The 23,577-nt window shown below is 49.5% G+C and overlaps 1 protein-coding gene across 2 annotated transcripts; it reads left to right on the top strand.

Annotated features, from left to right (window-relative positions):
• Nucleotides 1-259: 259 nt before the first annotated feature.
• Nucleotides 260-5,213, top strand: ADRA2A (adrenoceptor alpha 2A). Of its 2 annotated transcripts, none has more exons than XM_084766422.1 (2): nt 260-2,024; nt 2,156-5,213. In XM_084766422.1, exon 2 carries the CDS (start codon nt 2,462-2,464, stop codon nt 3,857-3,859), a length of 1,398 nt encoding a protein of 465 aa, XP_084622548.1. In that variant the 5' UTR covers nt 260-2,024; nt 2,156-2,461; the 3' UTR covers nt 3,860-5,213. The 2 variants fall into 2 exon arrangements, with proteins under 2 accessions (XP_084622548.1, XP_084622549.1); XM_084766423.1 differs by having other exon boundaries at nt 260-2,062.
• Nucleotides 5,214-23,577: the final 18,364 nt, after the last annotated feature.

The following is a 23,577-nucleotide window of genomic DNA, read 5'->3' as shown; positions in this document are numbered from 1 at the left end:
AAACCTTGCCATCTATTCCCATGCTCCTACTGTTCTTACCAGAGACGGTGTGGAAAACAGTCTCTCTTCCTTGGCTAACACCCTGCCCTAGCTGACAGATGTTGTGCAGGTGTGTGTGTGTGTGTGTGTGTGTGTGTGTGTGTGTGTGTGTGTGTGTTTGGGGTGTAGGGGATAGGTCCATGTAAGTGGGGTGGAGTCTAACAAGACTTACCTTTTACATTCAATTTTACAAATGTGTGAGATATTGTATGTTAATTCAATATTATGCACAGTATGTAATGACCAAGTCAGGGTGGTTAACATTTCCATCAACATAAAATCTTTTTGAGTAACACATAATAATTGTGTACATTTGTGGAGTACAGTGTGATACGTGTACACGGTAGGTACTGATTAAAATAGCGTGATACAGGCTTACATCTACTTATGATGTCGTAGCACTCCGCTTTTCCAGCTCTTCATAAAGTATCTGTGCCTCAACAGATGCTTAGTGCTTCCTAGTAGTTTGGAGCTGGGCAGGCGGAGAGAAAGATACTCAGGACTCTAGAACATCTGTAGAAAGTTCCGACCCTCACTCTCATCGGAGGTAGATACAGAAAATCTGAAGACTTCTGCCACATGACCCAGTGCATCTGGGTTCTTATTCCCCCCTGAGCTGAGATGCACACTTGCCTCAAGATAGAAGACATAGGAAGGAAAGGACTAAAGAGATTGGAGCCTGGCGCCCTCAAGTCTCTTTCCAGCCGTGACGACCAGCGGCCAGCAGGTGTCAGTGCGCTCTTGTTCTGTCACGGCTCAGGGCCTACGCCTCCAGGACCCTTCCCCACTGCTGTTCAAAGGGGCGCGGCGCAGACTCCAGGCCACCAGCCTCCCGCAGACAGTTGTGTGTAGCTGGCTGCAAGGAGACGTAGCCTTCTCTTCCCCAATATGCGCAACTCTGGCCTGGTCTCCTCATGTGTGGGTGCGTGTCCATTCCGCTCCAGCGCTTCCTTAGGAACCTGCGCACGCTTATCTCTCTCCAGGATCCCTTTCATCCTGGCCACCAGCGCACCTAAGCCTAGCCTGGGGCAGGACTGCTTCGACAGCGACCCTTCTGCGACGCTGCATTTCCTAATTCCGGACCCAGCACGTTGGCACCCTTTCCTGCTAGAAGCCAGCTAGATTGGTGCACTCCTGTGTGCCAGCTACTGTCTTCCTGGGCCAGCCGGTAGCTGCACGGCCAACTCCCAGCAGGGGCCGCTCCCCGCTCCCTAAGCTCTCTCCCTTAAAGCCCCTCAGTCACAGCACCTGCCTTTCCAACAGGCGGGTCCGACCTGCGTGGCAGAGCTCTCTGGGGTCCGACGCGGGTGCGAGCCCTAGACCTAAGGAGGGGAGGCGCGAGGAGCGGAGGAGGGTCGACTTCCCACGTGGGGGCTGACGCCGGCTGCTCGACAACGCCGGCTTCGTCCTGGGGCTATAAAACCAGTCCACTGTAGCGCGGCGGAGCAGCAGCGGCACCGCTTCTGTGCAGACGCCCTGCAGCCGGCGCACGCCGCCCAGCCACCCCAGCGCCTTCAGCCCCAAGTCCTGCGGTCCTGCTAAAACTCACCCGGTCTTCCGACCCCCGCCGGGTCTGCCGCGCTCTCTGCCCACCCAGCTGCCGGCTAGCAGCCACCCTTGCCTCGGCCGCGGCCCCTACGGAGCCGATCGCTCATCTACCTTGGCCCTGAGGACGGAGTTGGGGGGCATCTACATGCGGCCCCCAAGCCCTTCACCCCACTGCCGCCCCCGCCCCCGAGCTCAGAGCGCTGAGTCCCAGCCCCAGCCCCAGCAGGGCGCACAACTTTGGAAGTCCCGTGGCGCTCCAAGAGGAGGCAGAGTCCGCGCCCTCGCCCGAGGTCCTGCCCAGCCCGCACCACTGCGCCTGGGGGTAGCGACAGAGTCGGAAATCTCTTCGAGGGTGTAAGAAAACAGACAGACTTAGGACTCCGAACCTGCACCTAGGACTCCGAACCCGCACCAACACCCCTCCGTGGCCTCTTGGGGTAAGACTTCCTGCCTTCCTTTCAGCTTAATAGTCAAGGTATAGATGTTTATTTAAATACATTTGTATAATTTCCTGACATCTTTCCAAGCCATCAGACCACCAATAATTTTCTTTTCTCTTTTCTTGAAGAATAAATCTCTAACCACCAGCTGGCCCTACTCTATCCTGCCGCTTAGAAATAAAACTTGGCTGTGTTTGAGGAGCTGGGAACGAGAAGGCGCCCACCCGGAGCGTCGGAAGGACGAACCGGTGCCAGTTCGCGGGCGCCGGTCCATGGACCACTAGCGGTCCACTGCTTGGGCCCTGGCTCACTGTGGCCCTCTCCTTATGTGAAGCGCGGCGGGACGTGCCGCGCGCCGGAGGAAGAGGAGGACCCACGGACGCGGGGCCGGAAGGCAGCTGGCAGCAGGCCCAGGAGAACCGGCGCCCGCGTTCATGTTCCGCCAGGAGCAGCCGCTGGCCGAGGGCAGCTTTGCGCCCATGGGCTCCCTGCAGCCGGACGCAGGCAACACCAGCTGGAACGGGACCGAGGCTCCCGGGGATGGTACCCGGGCCACCCCTTACTCCCTGCAGGTGACGCTGACGCTGGTGTGCCTGGCTGGCCTGCTAATGCTGTTTACAGTGTTTGGCAACGTGCTGGTTATTATCGCAGTGTTCACCAGCCGCGCGCTCAAAGCGCCCCAAAACCTCTTCCTGGTATCTCTAGCCTCGGCGGACATCCTGGTGGCCACGCTGGTCATTCCTTTTTCTTTGGCCAACGAGGTTATGGGCTACTGGTACTTTGGTAAGGTGTGGTGCGAGATCTACTTGGCTCTCGACGTGCTCTTTTGCACGTCGTCCATAGTGCACCTGTGCGCCATCAGCCTGGACCGCTACTGGTCCATCACGCAGGCCATCGAGTACAACCTGAAACGCACGCCGCGCCGCATCAAGGCCATCATTGTTACCGTGTGGGTCATCTCGGCTGTCATCTCCTTCCCGCCACTCATCTCCATAGAAAAGAAGGGCGCTGGCGGCGGGCAGCAGCAGGCCGAGCCGAGCTGCAAGATCAACGACCAGAAGTGGTATGTCATCTCGTCGTCCATCGGCTCCTTCTTCGCGCCTTGCCTCATCATGATCCTGGTCTACGTGCGTATCTACCAGATTGCCAAGCGTCGCACCCGCGTGCCACCCAGCCGCCGGGGTCCGGAGACCGGTACCGCGCCGCCGGGGGGCGCCGATCGCAGGCCTAATGGCCTGGGCCCGGAGCGCGGCGCGGGACCCGCGGGCGCTGAGACCGAGCCGCTGCCCACCCAGCTGAATGGCACCCCGGGAGAGCCCGCGCCCACTGGGCCGCGCGACGGGGATGCGCTGGACCTAGAGGAGAGTTCGTCGTCCGAGCATGCTGAGCGGCCCCCGGGGCCGGGTAGACCCGAGCGCGGTCCACGGGCCAAGGGCAAGACCCGGGCGAGCCAGGTGAAGCCGGGGGACACTGTGCCGCGGCGCGGGCCGGGGGCTGCGGGGCCCGGGGCTTCAGGGCCGGGGCCAGGAGAAGAGCGCGGCGGGGGCGCCAAAGCATCGCGCTGGCGCGGGCGGCAGAACCGTGAGAAACGCTTCACGTTTGTGCTAGCGGTGGTCATCGGCGTGTTTGTGGTGTGTTGGTTCCCGTTCTTCTTCACCTATACACTCATAGCGGTCGGCTGCCCAGTGCCCAGCCAGCTTTTCAACTTCTTCTTCTGGTTCGGCTACTGCAACAGCTCCTTGAACCCGGTTATCTACACCATCTTCAACCACGACTTCCGCCGCGCCTTCAAGAAGATCCTCTGCCGTGGGGACAGAAAGCGCATTGTGTGAGCTTCTGCCCTGCTTACAGACACTTGCAAGATGCAGGCCCCGGGCATTGAGGGGGCGCGTCTACGCATGCAGCCCCAGCACTCTGAAACCCTGGACCTATCTGCTCCGTGTGTTATCTGGCTTGGAGGGAGTTCGGTGGCCTTTGAGAGCACTTTTTGTTACACGTGTAAAGTTTTAGCTGAGAGGGACACACGCGCGCCTTTTGGTGGTCGTTATGACTATTTCCGACCCATGGTCGTTTTCCTGGTGGGCTACTACTGATCAGTATCGTTTCCTGGTGTTACTGTCATCTTCTCCCCTAGTCTGACTCTCCCAAGTTCTTCCAAGCAAGCACAGTACTAGAGAGGGCATGGCTGCCAAAGGGTTCATGAACCAACATTTCCTAGCCCTGGCTAGTTACCACCCTCCCACATTTAAAAAAAAAAAAAAACCATCCAGGGTAGCCCTGACTGCCCTCCCCACCCCCACTGTAAATATACATTATTTTTGATAGCATACTTTGGGTTCCTCCGCGTTGGCCTTGACGCGATGTTGGAATCATGGCTGTGCAGATGCCCTCCAGTTAGAAACAGACAGCGGGTTATCTGGTCCAGCCCAACCTCCTTCACAATGCAAGCCCCTTTTCTAGTGTTCTTATGTCTCTCTCAGTGCTTTTTCACCAGTAACTGGTGACTGTCCCTTGGACACGGACCTGCTTTGAGATTTCCCCACAGGGAATGGATTTCTGTTCATTTTTCTTCCGTGCCTAATTGCCTTTTTCCTATGTAAATATTACAATGATGGACGAAGACCTTCCGCCTTGCATCAGCCCTGTGTACAAAGCCATTATTTTCTGAGGCTCCATTTGCCCCAGTAACTCACTTTAGAACTGACGTTGCTGTTCTTCCCTCCTGTGGGGCCAAAGCTTGAAGAGGAGTGCGTGTGTTTCTATCTTGTATGTGTGCGGCCCCTCCCCAGCAAGTGCTGACTAAGGGGGAATCATTTAGCTGCTGTTTTTAGACACGCGGGAGTGGAAATTATGTGGAAGAAACAAACTTGATACAATTTGCCAAGGTAAACAGTGTGAAAAGACAAATGGGCCTGCCACATTAGGTCCAGCGCCAGCCCCAAGAGCTCTTACTATCAAAGTGTTACCTTCCCCTGCTTTTCTGTCTGAGATCACAGTCACTGATGAATTGCCAAAGTCAGGGAGTGGGCAGGGTGTTTACTGCCTGGTTTCTACTTACTTTAGGTGGACAGTGGAAGGCCTGTGCTCTGATTTCATGAGAAACAAAACAAAACAAAACTGAATGTCAGCGCTTGTTGCTCATGACAGTGGATTTTTAAAAAAAAAAAATAAAGTTTACAGATCAAATGTGAAATAAACATGGATTAAGTGGTCCTCCTGTCTGGAAATTGAGTTTTCAAGTCTTTGAATGATGGGATTATCTAATCACACACACACACACACACACACACACACACACACACACACACAGAGTTATTTATCTTTGAACCCCTAGTAGTAGCCAGCTACGACCCGTGCGCTCCTTCCTCTCTGGCCAGTGTGTGCCTATTTGAGACATGGCCTTCTTTAAACTTTTTGAGAATGCTGTGAGGTAAAGCCCAGTGGTATTTCCAACGCACAGGTAAAGCAGCAGGGCAGAAGGAAACTGGCTGACTCAGGGCTAGTATGTGAGTTCACTGTGTCCCAGTTCATCTGCTTCAAAGTCTGTGCTCCTGACCCCAGGCTCTCCAGAGTTGTGGTGTTCACACTCTGGGTTGCACACACAGTGTAGGTATACCCAGTGTGCAGTATGTGCAAAGCCTAAAGTGTCTATATGTCCCAAATATGTGTATTCCTCAAAGCATATAACTACCCCAAAGTGTGATAAGCATATACGAAAGTGGATTGCACCTGCAAGTGTGCATCATACCATAAAATTCGCTAATAGACAAGATGGTAAATGCTCCACAGCTTGGTGAAAGCACCTACGTGTATTAGTCAGTTGGTTGAATTCTCTCTGGCCAGAGGCATGCTTGTTCTTTGTCTCCTACCAACACCTGCCCCTTTGCTTCTGAGGCTTTTTAAAGGCTCTCACAACGATGGCTATAGCTCTTTAATGCCAAAAGTGTCTTAGCCATAGGCTGATCCCACCTCCTACCACAGCTGAGGGGGTGGGCTGGTGAGAGTAGGATCCCACAGATGTAGGTAAGGGAGGCTTGGGCTCAGGCTGCGGTGAGTTAGGAAGCTGCTGAGCCCTGTGCTTCGCTGTGAGGAAGGTCTCCTGCGCTGGCTGGGTGGAGACGTCTCAGGGAGGAGCTGGGATTAACCAACACATCCAAATGGCAGAAGTTGGTTCTGAAGGGAGAGCAAATTCTGTAAGTACAGCTTCCTGCAGCTCAGCTCTGCACGCTCCACAAGTGGGTGCTGGCGAAGGGGGTGTGTGCTGGGTTGGAAGGTAGGTGGCCCTGGGAGGGGACTCAGGACTGAGGGACCTGGGAGAGGAGGACAAGGGGATTTTAGAGGAGGTCCTGTAGTCATTTTGATTCTCCAAGCCTGCAGACGGGAGAGAAGGCAGGCATGTCTCTCTGGGAACCCTTGTTCATGCGCGCATGCGCGGGGGCTTCACAAATTGCCCTCCAGGCCTGTGGCGCCAAGGCTGGCTCCCTGGGCTGAGGCTGAAGCCAGCTCCCACCCAACCTCCGCCCCGCCCCCAGGCTACAATCCTTCTATTCTAGGGCACCCATTGCCCCAAAGACAAACAGTGCCAGACAATAGGCCGGCTTGGCAGGCCTCCAGCACCAGAGTTGTGTGACAGGGCACAGAGGCAGATGGACACATAGCTCACCATTGGCTTTATTTTTGCCCTGCTTGCTGAGGAGGTGTGCACCTTGCCTGTATCCCCAGAGGCCAGTTGCTGCTGAGAGGCCAAAGTGAAGGGAGTGGTGTGTGAGGAGGGTCTGGGGTCATGGCGTCTCCCAGCCGCGACATTAGCGAGGAAGCTGTAGAATCGGGTTCAGCCAAGAAAATGAGGACCCAAGGCCTTGAGCCCAAGATGGACTACCAGCTTTCTGAATTCACAGTGAGGACTGCGGTTCATTTTAAAGGGCCCAGGCAGCAGTTTGTCAAGGCATATGTGGGGGTGGGAATGGGGTGAAAAATGGATCTTAACGTAAAGAGAAAAGATTGGATGGTGACCCACCGCACATCTCCCCATAGTCCCGGGGAGAGTCTTTCCTGGGGGTAGAAAAGCTATTGGGATTCGCCAGACTCCTCGCTGTGAGGGCAACGGGTTTGGGGGAAGGGAGGACCCTCATCGTTGTTTGGGCAGTTGCTTGGCCTCAGCCTGTAAGGCTTTGTTCAAGGATCAGGTGAGATGGTAATAAAGCGGCTCAAGCTTTCTCATCTCTGTGACTCACTTCAATCAGAGTTTGAGAGCCTAGATGTGGCCTCAGCCTCTTGAGTTCCCATACTGCCTAGCCTGAGACCCTGAGAGCCCAGCCATGCCTCCTCCCAGGCCTGCCCCCTCCCTTCCCCTAGACTCTGCCCGCTAAGGTCTATCTCTGCCACACAGGTTCAGTCTGGTTGTAGGGCATGCAGGGCTGCTAAGAAGTCCCCAACACCTGCTCCTCATCTAGCGCCATGCTGGGCGCTGCATGACACTTCCCCTCCTCTCCTGCGTGCACCCTGCAAAGTCATCCTTTTCAACCCCATGCAGCACACTACCAGGCACTAGAGTGATGACGTCATGGGAGGGGGAGTACCGGGCACAGGAAGGATACCTCAGAAAGGAGGTGAGGGTTAAGCTGATGACATTTGTTGGGAAGGCAGGGCACAGAGATGATGGTGCTGTGAGGTGGTGGCCCCCAGGCCCAGGCCTTGGCTTTGGTTTCAACAGCCTGTTCTTGGGGTTGGAAGACCAGCTCCTGGCTCTACTCAGGATGTCTGTTAAGAGGGTTGAATTCCTCACTGTACACCAGGACCTTGTTTTCTCCAGAGCCAGGGCTGATTTGCCTCAGCACCCTGCCTTGGGCTCTGACAGTTTTCACGTGGGCCCACGAGTCTAGGGTGCAGAGAGCCCACCCTCAGCAAAGGGTGTATCTATAGTGGGATCCAGGCCACATCACTGCACAGAGTCACAAACACCAGGGTTCTGTTTAGACATAACATCGATCCCTTCAATCGACAGAAGCCCTAGAGTCCGATACAGAAAAGGGAACAGGGCCAGTTGGAAAGGAAGTAGATAAGCATCAGAAGGCCAGGTTCTAGTCTTAGCTTTGCTGCTGACTAATGTGACCTTGAGCCCATCTCTGAGGGATTTGTAAAATGAAACTGGTTGATTGGTCTAGCGCTATTTAGACAAGTGCTCTGCGGAGCTAAGTAAGTCTATCTCTAGTCGGTCCATGCATCCATGTGTCTATCCATTATCTACTAAACATCGCTCATAAAGCCGTACTTTAGATCTATCACAGCCTGTCACTGCTTGCCATCTATCTATTCATCTATTTATTATTTATATGGTGCCTTTAAAAATAGTTTGTTTTGTTTTGTTTTGTTTTTCAAGACAGGGTTGCTCTGTGTAGCCTTGGCTGTCCTGGACCCACATTGTAGACCAGGCTGGCCTCGAACTCACAGAGATCCACCTGCCTCTGCCTCCCGAGTGCTGGGATTAAAGGCATGTGCCACCACCGCCTGGCCAAAGTAGTTTTAAAGATTATAATTATATAATTTTCCTCTTCCTTTTCCTCCCTCCAAACCCTTCCACCTACCTCCAAACTTACCACCTCCTTGCTTTTTAGTTTTTCTTTCAAATTCATGGCCTCTTTTTCTTTAATATCTGTGGTTCATTTATAAGTGTGTGTGTGTGTTGTGTGTGTGTATGTGTGTGTTCCTAAATATACAGGACATGTCAGCGCATATAATGTAATCTTGACAGGTCCCATTAGTGACATGGTGTGCTGTTTCTTAAGCTGTAGTGAATCATATTTGCTGGGACACTTAGCTCAGGGTTTTCTAGGGACTTTTCTGATGATCTATTTTAAGATGACATAAAATACTAATTTTGTTCTCTTCTGTCTCTGTTAGATGAGACATGTGTAAGGACAGGTCCTGCTCTTTTTGAGGACAGGTGTTTTCAAGAGCATTGTACTCAAAAAGGGTTAGAATCGTGTTGTGGTTTGCAGATGCCTGTGCATGTGTGTATGTGTGTGTGCACGTGTGTGTGTGTGTGCACATGTGTGTGTGCTCATGTGAATATATATGAGTGTATGTGTGTGGTTACATGGGAATGCCTGGGTGTATGTTCACTCCTGTATGCTTGTATGAGTGTGTCTGCGTGTGCATGTGCTTTCTGCATACACAGGACCATCTGAGGTGGAAGATCTAGAATATCGAAAAGTGGACTGTGTCAGAGGAGAAAGTTGCAAAGGGAGATCAGGGGCAGTGTGGTTCACAGATGCTAACTGCAAGCTCAGAGCATCCTCCGTGTGGCCAGAGAGTCGCCTTTGTGCAGGGTGACAGCCTTGAGCTGGATCCACAGTGACAGATGTGGGCAGCCTGGCTAGGCTACCACTAGTTCTCAGTGCCAGTTTCTTCAGCATGCATGCTTTCCTACTTCCTGTGGAAGGGAAGACTTGTTCAGCTGCACAGAACGCTAGTGAGGGAGGGGGCCAAACAGGTGAGGCTGGGTGTTCTTCCCAGTTTGCTCAAAACTAGGAATGTGGGACATCTTTGCAATTTGGATCTGAGCAAAGGGATGGCACTGAGAAGGAGCAAATGAGAAGAGCCTGAAGGGTTGTTCACGAGGCGCAGGCAGAGCTGAGAAACACCTTCAAAGGACACAGGGATGCGGACTTAGCAGCCTTAGGCCCAAGGGAACAGGCAACTCCCATGATTCAAGCTGCAAGGACAGCAGCAGACATCACTGATGGGGCAGGGTGTGTGTGTGTGTGTGTGTGTGTGTGTGTGTGTGTGTGTGTGTGTGTGTGTGGCAGCGGGAGGCTTTAACCATTGCCAAGCTGACTTGAGCAGGAAGAGAAGCAGAGAACTTCACTCTTGCTTCTCTGACTCATGCACCTGAATTTGCAAGTGGCAATCCTTGCTGCAGACACAGAGAGTACAGAAAGATCCCAGGGTCAGCCTTCCAGAGTCCAGCTCAGGTGGTCGGTGGCAGAGACAAGTGCAGAATATTTAATATCAGACCTGAAGCCAGGATGAGGCAACGTGATAGCACTTTGGGGGTGAGCTAGACTAGGGCCACCTGCCTAACTCCTGCACTTTGTCTGTGGACCAGCTGCTTAGGTCATCGAGCAGCTGTAAAGGAAAAAAAGGAAACCACAGACCTTTCTTTTTCCTTGGTGGATGTGAGAGTCTGTATCCATATCGTTCTGAGCATGGCTTACAGTGTATGTGTACAGACACACAGTCAGACAGGTGTGTACACCTACACACACAGCATGTGTGCACAGACACACAGACAGGTGTTTACACTTACACACACAGTGTGTGTGCACAGATACACAGACAGACAGGTGTGTACACCTGCATACCATTCCTACACACCAGCCTCTTGCTGTTCTTCTCAGCCACTTGGAGAGACCCAGAGAATCCTAGCCACAGGTTGCCATAGGATGCCAAAATGGGTAAATGACAGATTCACCTCTTTATTCCTTCTTTCTTTTAATATATATTATATATAATATATTATATGTAAATAATATATAAATAATACATATAATATACATTATATTACATAAATATATTAAATTTGCACATATATACATTATATACATATATTTAATTAAATTTAATAAATTTAATTAAATATATATATTTAATATATATTAAAGCTGTGATTAAACTGGTAGAGTTGGGGATGGGGAATAAACAAAGAGACCAGAACTATTGCTTTCATGAGGGAGGACTGATACAAATGGCACCAGGGCAGTGACAGATAAGAGACACAGGTGGGAGAACCTGAGCTGGGCTAAGGCACAGAGAAGAAGATGTGTAGAAAAGTGTCCATCTAGCTCAGAATGCAGGGGCAGATCGGGATGAGTCAGATGAGGAGACAAGGAAGGGGCTTGGGTGGAAAAGGGCGTCACATGTTTAAGCATCTGAATAAAGTTTCCCCTGTGAAGATGGCGTTTTGTTGAGGGTGAATTGGAGAGTGGGGACAGGCCAGACCATGCAGCTCCTGGTGAAAGCATTTTATCCTGGAGGCAGTGGGAGCTCTTGGCATCTTTTTAGATGAGAGAGGGCAATGACTGAACTTGTTGGGAGCAATCTTTGTGGCTGCTCAGTGGAAACTGATGAAGGATGTGTGTCATTCTCCCAAGCTACAGATGCTAATGGCCCCACCAGGGGGCCCATGTGATGACACTCAGGGAAGCCTGGGGCCCCTCCTCCAGCAGAGGTCTCCCAGCAGGCAGCGCTTATCTCTGTGCAGACCCAGAGCTACCTCTGTTTGTGCCAAGGTTCCCACTTCTGTGAACAGCCATCTCTCAGGGCTCTTCCTGGTTTCAGAGGTTTCTGTGTGTGGCTAAAAGCAAACATCCCCTTGGAGAATTACCAGTTCACTTTGGCGATGTGGAGAACGGACTGGTCTCAGAGCTGGTTTTTCCTTCTTCTTCCAGGTTTCTTAACCTCAGCGGCCTTGTCTACTTACTCTCTGGCAGTGGTAGGGGTGGGGTAAGGTAGAATGGAGGTGGGAGATGCCAAGGAGAGCCCTGGAGCACACACTGTGACCACGATATGTGCAGGTGGTGACCACCCAGGGTTCCTCTTGGGATCAGAAGATCTGGTAAGCCACATGCCTGGGTCTCACCCTATTTACTCTAGTGCCAGCTTGACTAGATTCCTCAAGAATAGGCATTTGTTTCCAAGGACTTTAGGGAACCTGTGCCATGCTCTATCTACGCTCAACTTGCTGCTCTGGGACAGACAGGCCTTTAGCTTCCCACATTTGCTGCCCCTAATCCTTTCTCTTCTGAGACGTCATTGACTTCTTTCCTAAGAGTCTAGAGACGGAGATGCCTGGAGAGGGAGTGCTGTTCTGGCTGCATTTCTGTTGCTGTGACACAAATCTTGACAGAAATCACCCTGGAGAAGGGAAGGTTATAGTTCATCCCTGAGGAAACTCAAGGAAGTTAGTTATATAACGCCCATAGTCAAGAGTAGACAGAAATAAATAAATCCTTGCTGCTTGCTTACTCAGCTAGCCTTTTTCATTTTTAAGCAGTTCAGAATCCCCTGACTAGGGAATAGCGACGCCCACAATGGGCTGGTCAAGGAGCCATCAAGATAATGAAGCCCCTACAGAGAAGCTTCTGGGGCCAATCTGATCTAGATGATTCTTCATTGAGAGTCTCCCAGGTGAAGCTAGGCTGTGTTAGATAAACAACAAAACCTAAACAGCGCATTTGCATTCCTGAGGCAGCCGTTTAAGGGGTCAAGCTCCAGGATCAGAAAGGCCTGAATTGAAATCTGTGTCCTACCATGCACCTTTGGTTTTTGCATTGAACAGGTGGCCGCAGTTTCCTCAGGCGTGACTTGTATGAGAAGTCTCTGGTGTTTTGAGGCAGCTGCGTAGGCTGCATTTGGCACTGGGCGCACCAGCGTGCTTCCTTCATTCCTACTCAGTTTGGGAGCCGAGAAGCCTGTTGCTTAGGAAGCTGCCCTAAGCAGAATGGGCTCAACTGGCAGGCTTGTGTGGGACCCGCATCAGCCTTGTGCTTTAGGGGAATTTACAATAGGGATTTGATCTCCTGGGCTCTTTCTCTTGCAGCATGCCTGCTCAAAGACCTTGTGCTCGCCAGTAGATGGAGAGGGAGGGACTGGATGAACGTCAAGACCCATGGTGGCTAGAGGTCTTCTGATACATCCCCTAAACTAGGCTCCTGGACTAGCTTAGTGCCTTTGCTGCTCCATGGCCCTATGCTGGTGTTACTGTTTCCTGGATGTTTCCAAAAGGCTGCAGTTGCTTTGCCTGAAGAATGACATTTACTCTTTCTCTGCTGTCTTGAACACTGTCTGGAGGCAGGGATTGTGTGGGAGGCAGAGATACCTACGGGTCGTGATCTCTACCTCAATCCCATCCACCCTCCAGCATTCATGCCACTCTCCCCAGGATTTCTGAGGGACAACCTGCAGAGCTGCCCTCTACTTAGCACCTGCCCCAGGCTCCCTGGCCAGCCTGTCCACATGTAAGCTCCAAGAAGAGACATTAAATAAGGGAAGCAAGGGGAGTTCATCACAACGAGTTTCTTAGTTGCTCCACACCTTCTTTACTCATGTGTAAAACGGTGCGCACGCACATGTGCATAGCAGTGCTCGTGTCACCGACTGCTGGAAAGCACTGCACGGTGGCATTGCCGATTTTCTAGTTAGGGCTCACTGTGTATTTGCTTCCGTCTCGGCTTCTCAGGGTGGAAAGACCTAGTGCCCGTCTTGTCAGTGATGGAGAGGATGTGAAAACTGCTGTCTGTTAGAATGGATGGAGAGGGACCAGAAACAGTACAGTCTTGCCAAAAACAGAGCACCAACTCCGCATCATGTACACAGCGGATCATTTTACAGAATCAGAGAGAAACAAATCCACTTGGAACAATTACAGATTATGAAATGTTTATGGGACATTCTCTCTCTCTCTCTCTCTCTCTCTCTCTCTCTCTCTCTCTCTCCCTCCCTCCCTCTCTCTCTCTGCACGTATAGAAGTGTGTTTGCATGTTTGTTCCTTCGTTCGTGTGGAGGCCAGCTATCAATGTCCACTACCTTCTCCGAGTGCTCTTGACCACTGACTGACTCAGAATCTCTCCCTGAGCTCAGAACTCACTGATTCCACTAAACTGCCAGACAGCTTGACGTATGGATCCCGTACCCTGCCTGTGCAGTGCTGGGGCTGCAGACAGGAGCCACTTCTACCTCACATGTATGTGGGATCTGGGCGCCTGAACTTTGATCCACAGACTTGAGAGGCAAATGCTTTATCCATTCAGCCCCCTCCCCAAGCCTCTTAACTTTTCCAGTAGAAAAATCTTGTTATATTCGGTCAAAGGTGATCAAATAGAGGCCAAGCAATACCAACAAAACCCTGCACAAACAACTGTTCATGAATACTGCAGAGGGAGGGTTTTGGGGTGATGATTTGTTGTTGCTGCAGTATGCTTATTCTCTTAGCTGCCTCACGATCATACATTGTCATTTTCTGCCTCCAGTTAGCAGGTTTATTTAAGAGACAATGGTAGCATATCAGTGCAGGGGCTGGGACCAAGCATGGCTTTCTGAAAGAGGACAAACAAAAATGTTAAAACTTAATAAACACACACCTACACAAAAACTTAATAAACAGAAGGCAGAGTTTTTAGCACATGACTTTAGGTATTCCTGGATGCCTAGCCATTTCTAATAAAAATAGATAAAATATAAACTCACCTGTACAACAAAAATTTGATCTTATGTAGAAATGAGCAATGCTTGTGAGTATGCAGTATAGGATTTCACTTTGCAATCTGAAACTTTCAAATTAATGAAAGGTTTGTAGTTCAATGGCAGAGCATCTGCCTCATGGGTGTGATGCCCTAGGTCTTCTCTCCTGTATTCTGGGAAGAAATAACAAAAGGAAAGAAAGTAGCGATTATTATTTTTTTTGTGTTCTATTTTTTATTAATTTATTCAGAGTACAACTAAATTGTTCTCCCATCACTTGTATCCTTCCATTCCTCCTACCCTCCCATCCCCACCCTACTACCCTCCCACCCCCACCCTACTACCCTCCCTTAGGTCCATGTCCTCCCCACTTTATGGTCCCAGGCTAACAAATCTTATGAAAGTAGCGATCATTACACGTACCGGGACTCCACAGGCTTAAGAATATGGGACAGTCTGAAGTACTTCAACCCTTCTGGCCATCGTAAAATTACTCAGACCATACAAAAGTCTCATTAATTAATTACAAAATATAAAGAAACCTGATACATATTTTTAAAAAAACCTGCCTGTGAAATACTATAAAATATATATTTTTTGGCAATTTTTATCTCTAATTTTTTTCTTACATATATTTAAACATTTTCCCACAATGACTATGCACCACCCTTGTGGCATTAATGAAATTCATGTCAGAGAGGACACATGACAGTGCTTCCGGTCTGAATGGAGCATGTGCTTGAATGTTTGAAAGAACTGAATGCTGTGAGAAGGGAAGATGAGCAGAAACATTAATGAAAAATTTAAAAAAAAATTCACAGCTGAAAATAAAGCCACCCAAAGGAAATAAATACAATGGGAAATGACAAGAGGTAAAAAGCATAGTCAAGAAAAATTTCATATCCTGCACGTTTGCGATGGGCTAATTCTAATGAGGGGAATTTGCTGTCCTTGCTGAGGGCCGACACATGAGGAAATGAGCACCTTTTCATCTGTTCTAGCAAGGTCAGCGACAAGCCAGAGAACAATTGTGAGCGTTCATAGAGCAGTAATTGAAAAAAGAAAGAAAGAAGGAAAGGGACAAAGGAAGAAAAAGAAAGAAAGAAAGAAGGAAGAAGGAAAGAAAAACAATCATAGAGTCACAATGCAAAAGAGGAATTATAAAATCCGATGCCTGGGGGTTGTGGCACTGCAAAATGGCCAGAGCTGGTGTCTGTCCGCTTCCCAGTGCCAGTGTTCTGAATACAACCCTGAAAATATGTGTTCGTACCTAGCTGATAGCAAGTACACCACGGGCCCAGAGAGAAATATGGCCTATATCATTTTTTTTCATTGCCATGCTTCTAAAGATATATGCTAAGATGTGTTAAAAGAAAATGGGATGTTTGTTCAAAGGTGTCCGTGACACTTTTTTTAGTATGTGTGTGTATGTAAGTGTGTGCAGGTGAATGTATGTGTGTGTGTGTCAGCACACATTTAGAGGCTAGAAAGTCGATGTTGGTTGCGTTTCTTACTTCATTTCCACTCTAGTGTTTTATTCAGAGTCTCTCAGTGAGCCAGAGGTTATCAGTTTGCCTAGGCCAGTGACCAGCAAGCCTGGGGATTCTCATCCGCATCTCCCCTGTACTGGGATTACAGGGCTATGCCTGGCTATTCTACGGGTGCTGTGCCAGGATGCAAACTCAAGTCTGCATGCTCGTATGGCAAGCAGTTTATGCACCAAACCATCTTGTTAGTCCCCACGGTGCTGGTTATAACAAATCTGGGCTCAGAGCGGCTGGCAGAGACTGGTGCACCATGCATGGAGAGGGAGGGTCTAGGCCCCCCACTCAGATGTAGTGAATAGGCAGCTCAGTCTCCATATGGGTCCCCTATTAAAGGAATCAGGGGCTTTCCCTGTCACAGACTCTGTTGCCTGAACTTTGCTCACTTCCCCCTGGTGGGGTGTCTTACCCTACCACAAAGGAAAAGGATGCAGGCAGTCCTGATGAGACTTGATAGGCTGGGGTCAGTTGGTAGGGGAGAAGGGCTCCCCCTTTCAGAGGACTAGTGGGGAGGAGGGAGAAAGGGTGGGGCAGTGAGGAAGGGTGGGCAGGGAGGAAATAAGGAGGGGGGTACAATTGGGATGTAAAGGGAAAACATTAAAAAAATAAAAATAGAAAAGAAAAACAATGAAAACATTCCAAATGGTCTCTCCTAGGGCATATTCACAAACACACACACACACACAATGTATATGTGAGTATATGGTGTCAAAAGTGATACAGAAAGCTGAAAGCAGGCAGGCAGGCAGGCAGGCAGACAGACAGACACACTGACACACACACACACACACACACACACACACACACACACACACACCACAGAGGCTGATGTGTGTTACAGCAAGAGTGTCTTTTAGGAGCAGGGCAGTGCTGTCCTGCAGAGGACCAGTAGAAGAAAGCACCAGTTTTCAGGTGGCCACAGTCCCGGTTTCTTAAATATTCCCTAAGGTTGATTCATTTACAGGGGCAAGAGCCAGGCATGGTAGTACAGTACTTGGTAGGCTAAGGCAACAGCGTTGAGAGTTCCAGGCTAGCCTAGGCCATGTGGGTGAGACCTTTTTCAAATAAAACAAGACAAAACAAAACAAGCAGGAAAGATTGAACCCAATAGGACCACAGGGCTTTTGACTGACAAGAAGCCCAAACAGTTGAAGACTACAGATAGTGTGCAAAGATATGCAATGACAGTCCTGCTGGCTAAAGAGTCGTAGAAGGGCCTGAGACGAGCATGCTGGGCGGTCGCGCAGGCATCCTCCAGAGAAAACAACTTTGCATTGTACCCTGAGCACATAGCAGATGTGTGTGTACATACATGCATTTGTGTGTATGTTTGTGTATAAAATAATCACTCAGTGTCTGTAAGAAGTGATCCCAGAGCCTACAGGGATACCAAATTCTATGGTTGCTCAATTCCCTTATATAAAATGGTTTATAATCTGTATAATCTTCCCAGGGGCTTTAGTTTTTCTCTGTACTACCTATAACACTCAATATTAATGATATGCAGTCATTGCATTATTATACTTCTGTTTGAAGAACAACAGTAACACATATGTCCTCCATTGAACACAAATGTAGTTTATTTTCTGAACAATTTTCACTTTTTGACCCATAGTTGCTAAATTCGTGGGTGCAGAGCCTATGGATAGAGGGGGTGACTCATGTACCTGTGCGTGGTGTGCGTGTGTGTGTGTGTGTGTGTGTGTGTGTGTGTGTGTGTGTGTGTGTCTGTCTGTCTGTCTGTCTGTCTGTCTGTCTTCCATTCACTAAAGCTGGCCGTGCCTTGGTAGGAAGTACCAGGAAGGCGTCAGCATGGAGCATTCCCTATGGCTCAGTGCTCCTTATTCATCTTCATGCAACCTCCTGTTGTGTGTGACAATAAGCACTATGGAGCCTGCTGAAGGCCAACATCAGCATCCGTGTTGCTCGGGGCACGTGTGTGTGGCTACCTCTGTGCCCTTTGTCCTGGCTGCTGGGTCTGGGAAGGTCTGGACCTCCTCACCACCACTCCTGCTCACATGTCGGCACTTGTGGCTTCCTCTCCGTGTTCTTAGTGTTCATCTTGACCCTCTTCCAACACACTTGCTTCGCACTGTCATAGCGCATCCCCGGTTGTTATGGCGACCTCTGGGCCTCGGTGATCTCTCTCTTTTATGTTTTAGTTGTCTGGGCTCTAGACTTGGCATTTGATACTGCTGTACGGGTATTAGTTCCTCTTGGTGATGATATTTGCTTAGTGACACTGGTGCCCCACTTTCTGTCCAAGCAACGGTGGTGAAGATCTTGGGAATTCCTCCCTTGACCTAGTTTCTAGGCCTTACTGTAGAAGGCAAGATGACTCATTTGGCTGCACCCAGGTTGCAGATGAGATCTGAGCAGCTCCATGGCTGGGGAAAGACCGTAGGAACCAAGTGGAGGAAGCAGAAGTCATGTGATCCTCTTCAGTAGGCTGAATCTCTTAAGTTCTTCATGAGTTAGGACGCTTAGTTTTACCTGTAGTTTATATCCACAGCTTTTCTGAAGTACTTCTAGAAATTGCCCACACTTGGGCAGAAGAAACAGGTAAAAATAGTAAAATTGCTGGCTTCTACTTATATTTCATCAACGTCATGTATATGATGGAGACTACATACACATTGACCCGTTGTTATAAGCTCCATGGTGAACAGCTCTGGTTTGCCTACGAAGTATATTTCTTGTTCAGCAACATCCCTACTTCTCGTTTGGCCTATCATGGTTCATCTTGATTACTGACTTAATTGGATTGAGAGACACCTAGGAAATTAATGACAATATGTTTCTTGGTGTGCTGTATTTCCAGAGACGATTTAAACCGTGAGGCCCTAATATCCACTGACAGAGTCAAAATCTAAGCATATCATTGGTAGGTGGAATTGTGGAAGGCAGGGTTTTGTGGGAGAAAGTGAGCTGCTTAGGGAATGCTCCTGAAGGGTACATCTTGACCACGCCCCTTTCTGCTACTTCTCTTTGCTTCCTGGATACCATGAGCTGAGCAATGCTTGCCCCTTATACCATCTCTGTCACAATAATGTCCTGCCACATGCCTGAAAGCAATGGAGTCAGCCAGCCCTGTACTGCAAACTCTGAAGCCATGGTCGAAACTAAATCTTTCTTCCTGTAACTCTTTTCTTTTTTCCACGTGCTTCGCACAGTGATAAAAGATGAAAGTTCTGACAAACAGTCCCTGAAAAATCAACACTCTCAGACTGAGAGTTTGGGATGGGCGTCAAGGTGGTCTGAGGAGTGAAGTCCAGGCTGGTAGTCAGTGTGTTCCCAACCCTGACCACAGTGGCTCCGCTAATGAAATGCCCAGTGCTGGCTGGGATTGTTAGGAAAGCGCAGATGGGCTTGCCCACTGTCTGTGCTTTCCCAGCCTCTGAAGCCATCATGGGAATGAAAGGTCTGATTGAGGAGGGAAACTCGCATTTTGATGCCACCAATGGAGCCCTCAGTGAGGCTGTGTGTGAAGTGTAACCTATCACTAGATTTCAGAAGGTTCGTGAAATGATAACTTCCCCTTCTGTTATTTTATTTTATTTTATTTTATTTTATTTTGTTTTTTTGTTTTTTTTGTTTTTCGAGACAGGGTCTCTCTGTGTAGCCTTGGCTGTCCTGGACTCACTTTGTAGACCAGGCTGGCCTCGAACTCACAGCGATCCGCCTGCCTCCCCTTCTGTTATTTTAGCTGATCTAAGTTAGGGCCCCTGTCACTTGCAACCAAGACAGCCCTGGCAGATATAGCCCCATTGTTACTAGTCAGCTGGTACTGCTCTATTCAGACACTATGACCAGATGTGACGAGGCTCTTATACAGCTAGTAGACTTGTGTCCCTGAGGGCCAAAGGCTTATGGGATGACAGACTCCAAGGTTTACAGTTCTGGGACCTAAAGGCTAGAGGCCCATGGCCCCAGGCTCCACAGGTCAGAGACTTTGGCTCTAGGTGCTCAAGTTGGAGGTTTTGATTTCTGGTGGCCTGGCTCTTCCAAGCTAGTACAATCAGGAACTAGTAGCAATGGCAGTCGGGGGTGGCCGGTGCTATGGCACGTAGGCCTCAGAGTCAGACCATGGCTCCTAACACTGCTAGTGCTAAGGCTCTCTGCCTCGAGGGCTTGCCAACTCCTTTATAACCCTTCTAGCAATGGGGCCTCCAGTCCCTCAGCTTCGGCTCTTCATAGCTGTGTGTCTTCTCCATACATGTGCTGTAGGCGATCTTGCCAGATGTGCTGCCCACCACCTCTGCCCTTGCTTGCTTTCTGGAACTCTAACACTTTCTCCAATTTAATGCTGCCAGAATTGCTAAGACTTGCCACTGCTTTTGTGGCCACTGCCGCCACCTTTCTTTTCTCTTCATGTCACATGCTCAATCTACATTGTCCATGATAAAGGCCATAGGTAGAAATAAAAAGACCATACTCAAGGAAGCCTTTCCTTGGGTGTATTGTTTTAGAGGAAGGTTGCACCCAGCTGACTCAAAATGTGAGTCAAATAGATTGAGCATATCACCAGAAAAGGAGCAGACCGTGCAGAAGGGGCATTGGACTTTGCACCACTCGCAGCATAGCTGTTGTTTCCACCAGTCACAATTCTTACATCAGGACCAGTTTTAGGCTTCAGGGTTCATCCATCGCAAGGGTTGTGATGAGCCACAGAGCAAGTGTTCCCGGCCCTCCGTGAGTGAGAAGTGGGGTCATCTAGAGGTCACCAAAACTTGTCCTCCAGTGATAGTTTCCAAGATAAGTGAAGGTTGTCTGAAGCAGTTGTGGCCAGAGCAAGGTCTAGGAAGTAGGAGCCGTGGACATGAAGGTCCTCAGATGCCGGAGTGGCCTCAGTGTGCTTCTGACGTGCCCATAGCAGCTGGGATGCCTTGAAGTTGGTGTTTAGCCAAGGTCTTGCTTGGCTAGTAGTTTATGTTCCAAGGTGGCCAGGCATGAAGGGAAGACCTGTTAGTTGCAACTTAAAAGACTGAGTGGCACACTCACAACTGTGTGTGTTGGGGGAGGGGAGAAGAAGGATGGGTCTAATAAAGATGTCAGGAAAACTCAATGCAAAGTTAACATTCACAGTGACACTTAGCAATGCCAACCCTTCACCACATTCTCAGGCAGAGCTGGGTCCTTGCGCTCTGTGCCACAGAACATGTATGCTCCGGCTACCTCCTTGATAGTCTGAAAGATTGCATGGTGTTAGAGAGCCTTCAGTGTTCGCTCAAGTGTTGCTGGCTCTTACATTATCATCCACTCTGTACACTAAGGCATTTGAACATGCCTGGGGCACATCACTCCAAGATCAAAGTGCTGCCCTTTAGCAGGCCTAAGGATGAGTGCTTGACACAGTCACTGAATACAACTCAAGAGGAACTTGCAGCCAAGCACCAATCCCTGGTACTTTTTTTTGTCCTGTTGTGTAGGAGACTGAAGCTCTCCAGTCCCAAGACTCAGCTTCCCCTTCTGTATTTCCACAGGGGACAGAACAGAAGCTCTCACAGATGTTTCCCGATTCTGAAAATGGCCTAACAGTTACGACCTAGAAAAACGATTAATTAAATTAATTAAAATGCCCATAGCCGAGCAGGACCTGTGGCTTTCTAGTGATTGTTTTCACAGTAAAACCTAGGAATGGGTTCAAGGTTGTTGTAATATGTTTGGGGGTGTATGTTTTGATAAAGTTGTAAAACTGGGGCCAGATGAGTTGATAGCATGCATTACTGGGGCTACCAGCGTTCTGCAGGTGTGTTCTGTCTCTTTGTGCATGCTTAGAGAAAATCAGCTTTTAAAATCACAAAAGAATGATCAGCCAGCACAGCCTCTCATGCCGATCATTTCTATAGATTATCTGTGTGGGTCTTGGCGCTCTGTAAGAATCTTCGTGGTTCTCAGTTTAAGCTTGGGGACCAGCAGACTGTGTTCCATATTAAGCTCTGCAACTCAAGGAAGAGTCAGATCTGGGGTCTTTCAAAGGTATGTGGGATGTTACCAACTTGCACAATTTGTCCATGTTAATTTTCCATTTACAAGCTATCTGGGCTGCTTAACTACAGCACATTAAAAAATAATACAGGATCCCCTTACCATATTTTCCTCCATCTCTCCCTTCTCTGCTTTCTATAAACCCTTCTCATCTTCCAGTTGATGTCTGGTGTGCTACCCTGGGATGGATGTTTGGTATGGACTTGTTGACCATAGGCCTTGACTGTTGAGGGGACATGATAGCCAGTGGGTTTGAGGGAAGGAGGAGTCTAAGTCAGAAATTAGGTTCAGGAGAGTGGAGAAGAGGCCGGGAAAAGGATTCTGGAGCTCCAGTCTTTTGTTTAATGAATATTTATGGATCCACCGAGCTTTAAATAGAATGATCTTGGCTTCCCAGCTTGAGTTACAGACATGGAAACAGAAGTGACCATAACGTCCTAAGCAAGGAGAGTTGTCCTGCTGCTCTGAGGTTCTTCCCCTGGGCCAGGTCTTCTTCTGCCCCATCCCTGGTAGGTTGTCTGTGTTCTGACCCACAGTGTGTGAAGGACTTCCCACTGTCCTTTGTGAATATCAAGGACATCTAGGCTTGATCCATGATTCCCTCTCACTGTCTGCAACAATCTTATGATCCAGTCCGGTTCCCAAAGAGCTACACTGACTTGGGTCCCCATGCCGGCTGCTTCCACCTTAGCCTGACTGCCTGACTGGTACCCACCACTAGGAGCCATTCCTCAGCCATAGTCCTTGGCACATTGGCATCATGTTCTGCTATTGACCAGGAAGGAAGCTCATGACTCATCAGATGAACACCTCTGTTCCTTTGGCCAATCCAGAGATGGCCTTGGGGAACTGGGGAACTGGGCTGTCTTGTATGCGGGATCCTAGATGTACCTCTAGGTGCCTCAGCTTACTCATCAAGGAAATGGGTATGCTGCCTTCCCTTCCATGGGTAAGTCTAAGGAGGAGGAGGAGGAGGAGGCTATGCCATGTAAACAGTCTGTGTCTTGCCATAGCAAGACATGAATACTGAAGTGCTGTGGCTCTGTGCAGGGATAGGACAGGCAGGAAAGGTTATGCTAAAGAGGTTGATTTAACCCTCCCAACACTGTTGGACCTTTGTTCTTCCACCTTGAGCCTCGAGAAACCAGGTGTTCAGCGTGATTTTACAGTGATGGATATCAGGGAAGCCGGAGTGGATGGAGAACCCAGGTGAGGGTACAAGTTCCATAAGCCTCAGGCTTATTCAGTCATTTGTCCCTGGTCTCAGAGCAGGTCCCAGTCTATGGCAGAAGTGACAGGCTCTTGGACCTCCACCCCGTGACATATTTATGGAGGTAGCATGTAGGCACACAGGAGGGAAGTTTGCCTCTGGCACTGTCTCAGTTTCTACCACCCCTTAAAATACAATGTGGTGCTGCTAATGAGAAAGAACAACAGGCCTGGCTTGCATGACCTAATATAGCCTGGCATCCAAGCTTGGACCAGGACGCAAGTGGAGACTGGTAACTGAAACCACAGACTGCCTCTCTGATGGAATGGCAGAGAGCCTGCTTGAAGTCAGGCCACATCCCAGAGAGCTGGGCAAAGGTGTCTGGGGACCTCCTCAGATTTCCCAGCATAGGTGGGGTTGAGTCCTGGCCAAGCACACCCTTTTGCAGACTCTGATCCACTTCTCCAAGCAGGCCACCGTCAGGTTGACTGGGCCACTGAACTCTTGCAGGACAGTGGTGGGTTCTGTGTTATTAGAGCCATGGTTCTCAACCTGTGGGTCATGACCC

This window comes from Acomys minous, assembly GCF_964271855.1.
Source record: "Acomys minous genome assembly, chromosome: 2".
NCBI classification, from domain to species: domain Eukaryota; kingdom Metazoa; phylum Chordata; class Mammalia; order Rodentia; family Muridae; genus Acomys; species Acomys minous.
Note: the sequence above shows the minus strand (reverse complement) of the source record. Positions and strands in the feature narration are given on the sequence as shown.

Bases quoted from the DNA above. Each gene is read 5' to 3' on its own strand.
- ADRA2A (XM_084766422.1), top strand. From the start codon at position 2,462: ATGTTCCGCCAGGAGCAGCCGCTGGCCGAGGGCAGCTTTGCGCCCATG.